Genomic DNA, 12,711 nt, shown 5'->3' with positions numbered 1-12,711 from the left:
ATTCTCATCTCCCAAATGATGGAAGAAAGTAAGTACCACATAATCTTTTGACTTGCAAGAAAATCCTTCTTCCCAAGCCTGTCAATACAAGCCAAGCTGGCTGTATTCCCGAAGAATCCTTCCAAAACAGGTTACCTGACACAGGTTATCAATTAGGCATTAATATAGTATTGTCCATCTATATAAATACTGGTTTATATATACCAGCGGAACATCCAGAGACAAATTTTGCTCTCACAGTGCCTGTGAGAGAGTTCAAAAACATCCCTTAGATCATACCAAGGGTTGTTCCAACACAAAATGAGCCCCTGTAATTTCTGCTTCAAGCAGAAACCAAAGGATGCAGAATTGTATGAAACAGGCTACTGTGAAATGAGTAGATTTACTCAAAAGCATTTTTACGGCTACATTTCCCTATCAGACGGTGAAAGAAACCTGCTTCTTGTGCCAATGTACTTGCAGGTGGGAGGGTCAAGGAAGAAAAAGTGCTAAAGTAACGGAAGGTTCATCCTAACAAACTAATGGGTTTTAGAGCACAATATTCAGAGCATGAACACCTACAATGCAATTCAAATGTTTCCTCTGTGATAACGTAATGTCTTTGAAAGGCTGTTATTTCCAGCACTTTATATAAATACTGTTTTCTTCCTGATAACACATTATTCTGTTTGAAGTTCATGTTCTCAGTCTGTATTTGAGGACTGCGTGTAAATACCCCTATAACCTTGTGTACTCTTGTGGGGCCATTTAAATGCTGCCAGACTGTAATGGACTCAAAAGCAGATGCCAAGACATCACAACCCTGCATCTCTAAATTACAACTGAACCTTCTATCTCCAAATTAAAAAAATAAAGAAAAAAGAGGTACTCACAGATATACACACACACACACACACACACACATGCATGCACACCCTTCTCATACAGGATATGTATTCTCATACATTGCAGGGTATCTACAGAAAAATGTATTTTTAAAATCCCAAATAAAACTTAAGGTTGGGGGGAGGTTCTTTTCTATTTTTTTTTTTTTTTTTTATATACAAGCTTTTATTTGGGAACTTTGTGATTAATCTGTCTTGGCCTCTTAGGAAACATTTGCTTTTGTCCAGGATTGCCAGCTGAAAGGATGTTATTGTTCAGAAGGGACGTGACCAGGAGGACCCTGCGCACAGCACAATGTGTCAGCCCTGAAGCAAAGGAAGAAAAGTGATTCTTTCATCTGGCTGAGAAAACCAAATGGAAACATCGAGCGTTCATCTTCCGGTTACAGTCACCCCTAAATGTGTCCATAAGAAACATGATAGTCACAGGTATCTCACATGAGTATCACCACCAGAATATATCAATATATTAAAAAAGAATTCCTACTTTAAAAGGAATTACAGATTTCTTTAAAAAAGCAGAAACTTCTGCCACAAACATCTTCAAAGCACATAAGCAGGTTAATGCTTACCCCGCTGCTCTGAATGATGGATGGGGTTTAACATGGTTCCCTCCCCTCAGCCTGTGCCCCCCCCCCATCATCAGCAACCCGTTCTGGCAGCAACCATCCCAGCAGAGCTACCCAGTCGGTCGGGAGCAGGACAGACAAGCCCTCCCCAGGGGCCCGCACTCCTCCTGCCCGCCTGGGCCTCGAGTGGCCTCTGCAGCCAACTTCACGCAAGTGTTTCACACTTCACAGTACATGTTTCAGTAGCAACACGAGAGCCCAGCATGCTTCAGCGCTCGTCAGTGGTGATGCTCCCACAGCATCACCTCTGAAGCCCTCTAGTTCCTTGCTGAGGGTCTTCATTCAGGGGATTTTTAAATTTCAATGCAGTTTTCTTGAAGAGCACTCGTGCTTTGTGTGTGGTCACCATTTCAGGTGAGGTGCTGTGCCCAGAGGACACCTCTGACCAAACCTTTCCCTTAAATGCGACATTCTCCATGCTCTCTCAGCAGTGGCCCACGAGGAAGTCCCTCCGAAGCCAGCAGCGGGAAGCAGGGCCCTGAACCCCGCAACACTGCCTGCTCCTGAGGCGAGGCTGGTCTGCGCCTGCCAGGGGAGCAGCACCCGGCCCCTGAGGCGAGCGCAGGCCGCCGCCGTGCCAGATGGGCGCCCCGCGCCCAGCTCGGCCCCACAGCGCCCACCCGCCAGCGGGACCACCCGCCGCAGTCGCGGCCCCCGGCCCGGCCATCACCCGGCGTCGGGCGCGGGCGCTACCGGGCGTCGCCGGCGCTGAGGGGATAGGCGAGGAGGCTCATGGCCTCGCCGCAGGCAGCCTCCACCTGCCGCACCTGCTGCCGGCTGAGACGCTCCCGCCAGGCGTGGATGGCCTCCCGCGCGTCGCGGGCGGAGATGAGGAAGGGCCGGTCTGAGGAGTAGGCGGCGCCGCGGGTCATGTTGAGCACGAAGTCCTCCAGCGCGGGCGGTACGGACAGCCCGGCGAAGCGGAGCAGGCGGCGCAGCTGGGCGCGGGGCTCCCGCACCAGGTCCTCGTAGCGTAGCTGCGTGTAGCGGCGGCGGACCCAGGCCGGGGCGCGGCGGGCTAGGAGAAGGTCGCGGAGCCAGGCCTGGCAGATCACCTCCAGGGCGCCGCCAAGGAAGAACTCGGCGCGGTGCTGCGGCGCCCGCCCGCCGCCCAGCATGCCGGACAGCTGCTGCTGGGGGTGGCGGAGCGTCCCCCGCGGCTCGGCGCGGTGCCGGCTGCGCAGCACCTGGATGCTCTCCCGCAGCAGCGCCTGCCGGGCCTTGAGGCGGGAGTTGTGGACGGCGCGGGGGTCGCGGAAGAGCTGCACCACGCGCAGGTTGAGGCCGGGCTCCCGCAGCAGCGGCAGCAGGGCGCTCAGCTGCAGCAGCCGTACGTCCTTAATGACCACCACCGGGTACTTGCGGCACTCGGCCTCCAGCTCCCGCAGCGCCCGCGGCGGGCACGTCTCCTCGCAGGCGGCGCCGTCGACGAGGCCGATCTCTCCGCGAGCCCGCGGAGCGCCGGAGCAGAGCGGCGGCGAGCAGATCACCTTGTTGGTCCTCCAGCCGAAGATGCTGGTAGTGGTGAGGTTGTCGGCGGCGGGCGGGGCGGGGGCCAGAGGGTCGCGGGGGCCGGGCGGCGCGGCGTAGAGGTGCAGGACGGAGAAGTCGCATCGGAAGAGGGCGCGTAGCATGTCGCGGAGGGCGCCCTGCAGGCTCAGCGCGTCCCCTGGGTACAGGGCCTGCCACAGGTGCCACATGGGCTCGTAGAGGTAGAAGACGTCGGGGTGCTGGTTGAAGAGCTCCCCGAGGAAGGAAGACCCCGTGCGCCAAGTGGCGTGCAGGTATATGTGCCGCTTCCCCGCCGCGCTGCCGTTACCCGCCGCTTCGTCCCCCTCCTCGTCCTCCTCGTCCAGCGGCGGCTGCTGCTGCTCCCAGCCCCACTCGCTCAGCGCCTCTTCCAGGCTGGGGCAGCGCCGCAGTAGCGGCTCCTCGTCAGTCCGCCCGCGCCGGGCCCCGTAGTCCAATGCGTAGGGCACCAACAGGAGCAGCACCAGCGTGTATAGCACCAACACGGCGGCGAAACGGCGGTGCTCGCTCCGCCACCGCCGGCGGCCCTTCATCGCGGGGGGCTGCTTCGGACCGCCGGAGCTCCGACGACCCTCTGACTGCCGGAGGAAGGCTCTTCGCGAAGAGGCAAAGTTAGCGGCGGCGGCCCGGCCCGCCCCGCCGGGGAGCACGCCCACGGGCACGCCGGACAGGCTCGGGGCTGCTGGCCCCGCCGCACGCCCGCCCTCGCCGCCACCTCCTCTTCCTTCGCCTTCTGCTGCTCCTCTTCGCAGCGCGATGCGGAAGCGTCCGCACCTGCCCCCGCCGCCGCCTGAGGAGCCGCCGCTGGCGGCGGGGCGCGGGCTACTGCCGCTGAGCGGGGCTCCACGCCGGCCCTCGCTCAGCCTCTCTCCCTCCCTCCCTCCCTCCCTTCCTTCCTCTCTGCCTCCTCCCCCGGGCAGGGCCGGAGGGGCGGGCTCGGCACCTCGGGAGTCACCTCCGCCCGACAACGGGCGCACCGCTAAGAAGGGCTGTTATCCGGGACAGGCACCGAGCAGCTGAGGGTGTCCAGAGGATGGATAACAGGTCCTGTTACCCACCAGTCTCCCGAGAAAAAAGCACGCTACGGTAACGAGGTGCGAATGTATTTTTAGGGCGGATAACAGCTATTAAAATCTGCAGCGGGTTTCAGAGATGCTGCAGTTCGGCGCTGTAGAGAGCTGCGAGATTTCTCAGCCACGCTTTTGTCTGTGTGTGCGTGCAGATGGGGTACAGACATCTCCATCGTGACTCACTGCTCCAGTTTATACATCTAAAAGTTTTGTGTCTGCGTGGGCTGGCACCCTTTGCATCTGGTAGGAAGAAATGGGCACCCATTCAACCTGTCTTGGGTGCTTGACAGCCTTCTGATAACCCGTTATTAACTACAGTAGGAGCATAACATTACCGGCTCAGGCTTAGACTTCGAGATTTTTTAGACATCTAAGATTAGTCTAAATAAATCTCGTGTGGTATGGAAAGTCAAAAAGAGGTTGGCGTCAGGTGTTTCAATTCAAATGTGTAGTCTTAAAATCTCCAGCCCAGTCCCAGCCTGACCTTGGAAGATGCTCACAGGAAGACATGGACCATGATCCCATGTTTCTAGTTAAGGTTCCTGTCAGGAAAGCACTGTGCCTGTCCTGCTGATGGTGTGGCAGGGGCTGCTGACTCTCCTAACCTTTAGGCACTGGATGGCATCCTTTTTAAAACACTGCTAATATTTAAGGATGGCATGCAGAGTGAATTCAGTGAGGATAACACAATTCTCACTCTCAGTGTTTGATGCTTTGACTCCCAGAAGAGTCTATGCAGTATGTGTGCACCTGTGGTAAGGCACAGGATACAACCTTGGTCAACCACATCACTTACAACAGAGCACAGACATGACCCACTAGTTTACATAGGTTCTAAAAATGCTCCTTCTATAGTATAGATATATAGATAGGGAGTGTGCAGCTGCTGCACATAGCCTGAATGTCTAGCTGTTAAAGAATAATCAGATTTCAAATCAGGCAAAATACAAGGAGCACAAAGCAATGAGAGGGGAAAAGCATGCTTCTCTTCTGTCCAGGTGGGGAGCCAGCAGTCTGCCTGCTAACACTTTACTTGGCCTCTGTTAAGTAAGTGTTAAAGACTGGGCTTCCTGTAGTTTATGGTGTGCTGAGTGGGTAGATGGTGCCAAACAAGACTTACAGGCTCCTGAGCAGAAGAATGTAGAAATGATGGCATTGGAAAGGAAATTCTGCCCCAGCATAACATTTCACTACTTATATTCATAATGGCTTTGGGCTTTCTAAACAGCGAGATACACCAGTGTGAATTTCAGCTCTGATTCTGTATAGTCCAGGATTTCATCCAGACCCTCAAGCAACCAAAGGAGGACAACAGAATAAAACCACACTTGACAAAACCAGATCACAGTCTTGCCAGAAAACCTTCCCCAGTCCAAGGAACATGGATAGCAAGTATTTTGAGATATGATATTTATGATATGATATGATATATTTTGAGAGGTATACCCAGTGCAAATGACTTCTGGTATCATGCAAAATAGTAATTTTGGCAGATTTACCAGGATGAGATCCTGAGAAATGCAGATGAGAATGGATAAATTCTGAGCTGCTAAGGTTTCCCTTTGTAAGACAACAGTTGGCAGTAGCATGAGTATCATCGCTGACAAAGAAGCTGGTTTGTTTCTATGACATGTACTTATCTAAAAACTAAAATTAAGGCCTTAAAATGGCCTAACTAAAGTGAAGCTGTCTTGAAAAGAAAGACATCTCACAGAGTAAGATATTTTGCCTGACAAATAAGAAACCATAGAAATAAAACTACCTATGTGTTATGCTGATTTTTTTTTTCAAACTACAAACTTCTGCGGCAAGTGGTCTGGAAAAAGGGAAAGTCCCAAATCACTTTACCACAGGCCATATCTATACTAATATAAAACCACGCCAGTTGTTAAAAGATTATCAAACCAAAAAGAATTACAGTGTTTTGTTCCGCATCTTCACATTGGTTCCTCTACTTACAGAGGATTAGCCTGTGTTTACTGTTTTTGTTTTGGGTTAGGGCTTTTTTTGGCATGGGGAAATTCCCGCGAAGCCGGTATTCATTCTGCCACCCAGCAGGTGCCTGAGCTGGGCTTAAAATCCGTGAGCTCCAGCTTTCCTGAGGGGTCACAAGGAGTGACCAATTGGAGCATTGGCAAGCAGATTGTTGGTCCAAATGGAGCTGGGAAGAGAATGACTTTGATTTTTCTTGCTTTTCAGTTCTGCATTAATTTATTCTCTGTTCAGCACAAATTAGGGGGATGATTTTCCCTCATTAGGCTTTTTCTATCAACCATAAAGACATGATTTACACATACAGGTAATCTTCTGCATTTCCTTCTGAAAGCAGAACAATTCAGTACCCAAGAGAGGCAGCCAGGTTCTTTGTCATTGATCTGCGAAGCAGCCTGCCCACTTGGCATCTAGCTCCTGCTATTTCTTTGCAATAATTCTGAGCTTTATGTTATTTTATAAAGGGAGGGGGAAAAAAGAAAATAGGCATAACATGTTCTGCATTGTTTAGTATAGCAGTATTTCATTTCTAGTTTCCAAGCTTGTTATTGAAAGTACTGGCTGTTTTTAATCTAACATAACATTGGCTTCCTGTGTATTATCTCTAACTTAATTTTTGCTCTTCCGTCTCCCATGGTACTTCTACTGACAAGAAAGATAGTAAATGCTGGAACAATGCATTTCTGCCTCAGAATCATTTTTATCTTCTCAGCAGAGTTTTCAAAAGAGACCTAGTCGCCTCTGTATCTAGCTCTCTTTCAGCTCTCACATGCTCTTGTCACTTTCAAAGAGCATTTTGTGATTAAAAATAGCTTGATGAGTTGATAAAATTAAATATGCTTTGCACAGGGAGCACCGCCCTCAAACATCCTGGCTGTTAATGTGCTCTCTGTTTGCATATACTGTCACTGACGGGCTTCAGCCAAAAAGAAGTCCATGGTTAATGGCAGCATTAAAAGCTTCAAGAAGGCAACAAATGAGGACAACATTTTTATTTTTGAAGTTGCTTTGTCATCAGATGTTCCAACATGTGCAGTGCCACATGTTTCACATATGCAACCAGTCTTGGTAGCTCACATTCCAGAAGGGACATGTTGAGAATAGTGGGATGGAGAAGCTGGTCCAGGCGAGATGGATGGCACAGAAGGGAGTTTCCGCAGTGGAGTTCCCCCTGAAGTGAAACAGAGACTGAGTGCCTGCTAAAGGTCAGAAATATCACAGAAGTTTTGGGAGACTCAGTGGAAATGTAGAGGATCTGAAGAAAGTGGGAAGTCAGACAAGAAGAGAGGAGGCTTCTAGCACAGGGGCTGGTGAGCAGCTGTGTGGAAGGGGCTTTAGATGCAAAGCCACATGCAGAAGGTGATAATTCAGCTTTCTGCACATACATTTGATGTCATTCCCCCGTACCTGCAAGAAAGACAAGGAAATGGGGCAGGAAAACTGTAACTTTGGCAGCTCTCTTGGTGTGTGTACTTCTGCTAGTTAAATTGGCACAAGTCCAGACCTCTAGGTTTCTCTGTGGGCTGATCTGAGAGAAGCCAGGTATATACAGCTTCAGGTCTTGGTTATTACACTCAAGTAATCACCATGCAAATGCCACCCAATGGCTCTCTGCAAAAAAAGCGGGAGCAGCGGGAAGGCATGGGACACCTCAGTGCCCCTCCAGACTGATGGAAGCTGATGTTTGAGTTTAGGAACCAACAGCACATGTAGAGTCAGAAGGGAGAGGGTGTGTCTCTCCTTTCTCCTGAATTTCTCCAGTTATTCCTAACCAAGAACTGGTGACGTTGTAAAGTTTGGCATAGTTAGTTGCTGCTCTCCGTTGCCTGACATAACAGCCAGGCACAGAGCACAAGCTGGGGAAGTGCTCAGACAAAGCCCAGCACTACAGCCTGCTTTTGGGCTAAGGGATGTTTGTTCACACGGTCCTGCATTGCTGAACTGGCTGCAGCAGCCTGATGGGTACCCAGCTAGAGGAGCTCTTCTCTGCCTGAGAGAAGCAGGTACACTTCATTTCCACTGCTGAGGTTTTTTTTTTTAAATGAAGCTATTACTAATATACTGTGCTGCAAGTATTAGAGTAGGGATTGTCTGTGGTTTTCCAAGATGTGTCTTTTCCAACAATGTGATATCTGGGTGGAAAAAATGGGGGAAAAAAAATATTGAAAGCAGGTTTTTTGTTTGTTTCAGTTTAAATTTAAAACATGGTTCCTTTTATGTCATCTGATCTTGTGAGCTCCTCTAACTTCCTCCAAGAAAGGAAGATAATGCCCTCATTGAAGGTGATAGAAAATGCTGCTAGGAAATGCAACAAGAAAATGCAGGAGGTGGAAGGCAGGTCAAAGCAAATTATGTATTTGTTGAGGTTCAAGAGGAAGTTCAAAAGGAAAAATCTGTTATTATTTATAACAGTGGAAATTTTGATAAATCAGTTGCAATGAAACAAGAAAACCTCTATCCCATGATCCAACTCAGTGCTAATGTAACTTGAGTCTTTCAAAATTATGCCAAGTATGGCTCCAATCTGAAGTCTTTAAGCATTTCCCCTGCAGAGTGTGCTCTGTTATCCCATTAGCAGTGAGACAGTCATGACACAGCCCAGAAACAGGCTTACGCTGCACAAGTAGCCAGCACCTCCATTGAGCCTCCCACTGCTTGGCAATTTACAGTAGCTGCTGAAGAAAAATGATTCCAATGGTAATGTGCTTGGGGTCTCAAAGCTTCGAGTGCACAGAGTGCCTCAACACTAAAATGCGTGGGAAATAATTGGCTTTAATGGAAGAAATCACGATCCCTTTTGTATTTTCTTTCTTTGTCACAGACTTACTATTGCTGAATTAGAGATGCTGATTAAGAATAACAGAAAGCTTTCACAACTCAACAAGTTAAGCCTTTGTGTTGGCATAATTAGGGAACTAAATCTTTCACAGCTCAGTCAAGCGAAGAAATGAACTAGAAAATTTGAGACCTATTTTTAAACGAGGATTATTTTTTCTCCAAAACCCCCTCTGTGACAGTCATCATAACAAAATACTTGCAGCTCTCCTGTGCCTTCATGCTGCAGCACTTTCATGCGCAGAAATCATTTTTGGACCAAAAATCTATCTGCCTTTTTATTAATTTCAAAAATCCATATTGGCATGTGCAAATGCAAATGCTGAGGGCTCAGTCACTGCACCTATCTTATAAATTTGTCCCATTAAGTCTTCAAAGATCATTTTGTTAATCCAGACTTTCTGATGCAAATGCTTTCCAGGAGACATTACTGTGCTTGTACGGGAGAAAGACAAATGCCATAATGTATAATTCACGTGAAATTTATTCTTGTATGTGCTTGTGACAACTGATCTAACTTTTATGAGGAAAATGTTACTGGGCAAAAGGGTAGCGATTCTGGGAAACTCCTGGGTTCCTGGAACCTCTAGGAACCAGTTTGGCTCCCTGGTTGTCATTACTGGTTATTAATGAGGAAGTCTTCCCGGGGTATGTTATGATGTTAATTGGGGTTTCCCAACTTGAATGGGAGTCAGCAGCCCACAGTTTCTTTTCTTCAGCCTCCTAATAGGTGCCACAGATTTAAAAAATGCTGCCAGTCTCTTGCTTCGGGGTCTTCACTGTGAGCTTTATAAAACCTGGCCAAAGGGATCACAGCATAACTAAGCAGCTGCAGCACAACGTTTATTTACTGATGCATCTGTATGCATAAAACACAGTACGAAAACTATTTTGGTTTGATCATAACCTTTATCAACAAGGAACTTGCACACTGGCTAACCACACTTCCTCAGGCTCTGCAGGACAACTGTGCTTAGGTTTCCAGTGCCACCATTTCACTTGGTGGCTCCCAAACAGAGGTCTTTGTGAGTCCAGCTGATGCTGAGCCCAATTGAGCTGATCATAAACTGCCAAATATCAGTAGTTTTAAAAGGAAATCTTCATGGTTGAGGTTTAAAACAAACTCTTACTACATATAGTTTATTATATTAAAAACTGGAAGAAATAAGTGGGTTTTTTTATGTGTGAGGACAACAGAAGATTTCCTTGTAGGACCCCATGCATGCTTACATATGTGCAGACTCATGCATATCTGAGAATCCCTATAACAAACAGACAACTGCACAGATGTGCTCATCAGCTATCATGGGTATTTTACACCTACTCATTCTATCAAGTTTGTAGTTGTCAGAGGTAAGAGAGATTTGCTGCTGTCTGCAGCCCCAGAACTGGTGCCTGCTACTTGCACTTCTCATTGTCAGGACCAAGCTTAGGTGAGAGTAGGAAGCAAAAGGAGCCATTAGCTATCAGCGCCCTGGCAGAAAGAAGTGATTAGAACACAATGCTTACACAAGTTTATTGTGAAGGGGGGACTGCTTAAATTTATACTTGGCAGGTTTTGATATGCAAATATCAATTGTCATGCTCTTTGCTGCTTTAGACCATTTAATGCAATTTTAGGTTTGATACGACTGTGAAAATTGTTTCAGAAAATTTACCAAAGCTTTAGCATGGAAATCATCCACTCTTCTGCTCTCAGAGGAGTTTCACTCTTACATTACCTATTAGAAAAATAAAGAGAAAACCCACAAACCCAATTCATGAAACAAGTGGGTGAACAGAAGAAAACCACACAGTAAAAGGTCATTACAGGATATAGCGGCTGATTTACAGATGGGAGATAACTAATGTTCTAGCTGAACAACAGAAAAACAGCCTTTGGGCTGATTATAGAAATGTTCTGGGAAAACCTATCTCTCCACCTCCTGGAATTATCCTCTGTCTGGGCAGGCTTCCCGCATCATTTATTAGCTACTTGACTTGGCTGTATGGAGAAGAGCATGTAGGCATTACTGGTGGAACAGGTCATATCAGGCTGTTCCAGCTTGCTGGCCATGAGGTTCATCAGCCAAAGTTGGAGCATGTGTTTGAACTCCCTATACCTTTGCTCTTCTTACAGGAAACTTTACTGTAGTTTCCTTTGCTGTATTTTGGTGGTATTAGTTGGCTTTTCTTTGTCCTTCCTTCATTGTCCTCAGTGAAGCCTAAAGCCTAAACCCTTTTTTTGTTTATCCTCCTCCTGGATGGCCCAGTCACCCAACCTGCCCAGGCAGGAGCTACAGAGAGCTGTTCACATTTGTCTTGGTACTGGGAAGAAATGGAAGGAAGCCCCTACTTTACATCTTGCTTTGACAAATCGCCATACTTTGTGGTTTTAATGTTTGGGATTTTTGTGTGTGTGTGATTTCCCCTTCTACATGCTGTTAGGAAACACCCCTCGAAAACACTGCACAACTACTGGTAAAACAGGCAGAAAATTTTACTACATTTTCTAATATTTTAAGTATTTGAAATTGTTACCACAGCTGCTGCCATCTGAGGTCTGATGAACATAAGTTTCCTCAAGCAGGGTACCTGATTGGGACCTTTCCTGACTGATGGATCTGGGCTGGGCTTAGGTGGCACCCAGGGCCACAAGCAAGTGGCGGAGCTGGGCAGGGCCATTGGGTGCCAACAGCAGGCCAACACTTTGTAACTGAGAGTCTTCTGTACTCTTGGCTTTCATTTCTGCCAAGAGTGAGTTCAAAGGATGTGCTCGACACCCACCTACATCTGGGCTGTCTCACTGCTATAAGGACCAGGCTCTCCCACCTGTACTCACTAATGATAGCTAAAAGAATCTACTATTGACGTATTGTCTGTATATGCACAAAGTAAGCATAACACAAACATGAGTGTCCTTGATGCTTGTACAGCTGTATTGCAAGGCAGGTAGGGTGACGCTTGAGTATTGGAACTGAGTAAAGTAACTTCTCCGCCACAAAGAGTCTGCTTCTAAACTGAGCAGAACCAGGTAGCGAAAAACCCCCTTTACATTTCGCCAGTTTGGGGGTTTATCTGCTTGGTCTTCCAAACAGGTTTCACACATCTCAGAGTCTACTGAATGGCTTGAAATAAAGGTGGTCCTTAGCAGTGGTATCACCTCACTTCTTCAATAACTCAGCTACAGCAGACTTAATGAGCACTGGGGACTTTCTTTGAGGCTCTGGTTTGAGCCATTGTCTGAGGGACACTTCCAGAATACACAGACCCAGTCAGGAGTACATGGTCCTCCTCCAGCTATCTGATCCCTGGTGTCCCAACTTACTGACAGTCATCAAGGATATTAGCCAATTCAGCCATGCCTAATACTTTAGGAAACTTTAATCTCAGTTCTCTCATTCTTGATCTGCTTTCTTTGTTGCTCTTCCTATAAAACTTCTTTTTGTTTTTTATGTTTTTATGATTTACAGCATAAACTGTCTTCTCCCAATAGGATCTTGGGCTTTGATGTACCACACCTTAGGTACCAACATAAAGGTTTTGTAGGGAAATGTAAATTACCACTTTTCACAGTAGTTCAGCTTTACTGACTTCAGGGGTTGCTTGGGGATTGCTCACTATCATCCCTCCTTTTATGGGGAAGCCTGGCAGTTATTCTGCAAGGAAGTCAAATAGATCAGCTTGCTTAAATGTTTTGTCTGGTATCTAAGATGACCCGTGCCTATTTACTCACTTAATTTATCTTTATCCTGTGGAGTCCTAAAAAAAATAAAGAAATAAAAGAAGAGT

The 12,711-nt window shown here is 47.5% G+C and overlaps 1 protein-coding gene across 1 annotated transcript; it reads right to left on the bottom strand.

Moving 5' to 3' along the window:
* Window positions 1–2,070: 2,070 nt before the first annotated feature.
* CHST7 (carbohydrate sulfotransferase 7) lies at window positions 2,071–3,927 on the bottom strand. The gene has a single exon (XM_057404493.1). The coding sequence runs from the start codon at window positions 3,574–3,576 to the stop codon at window positions 2,203–2,205; it is 1,374 nt and encodes a 457-aa protein (XP_057260476.1). The 5' UTR covers window positions 3,577–3,927; the 3' UTR covers window positions 2,071–2,202.
* Between the last annotated feature and the right edge of the window lie 8,784 nt (window positions 3,928–12,711).

The sequence above is a fragment of the Pezoporus wallicus genome, unplaced genomic scaffold (genome assembly GCF_028554395.1).
Source record: "Pezoporus wallicus isolate ANWC-B61680 ecotype Strahan unplaced genomic scaffold, APGP_CSIRO_Pwel_v1 contig_5787, whole genome shotgun sequence".
NCBI classification, from domain to species: domain Eukaryota; kingdom Metazoa; phylum Chordata; class Aves; order Psittaciformes; family Psittacidae; genus Pezoporus; species Pezoporus wallicus.
This window is presented reverse-complemented; position numbering and strand designations above follow the sequence as displayed.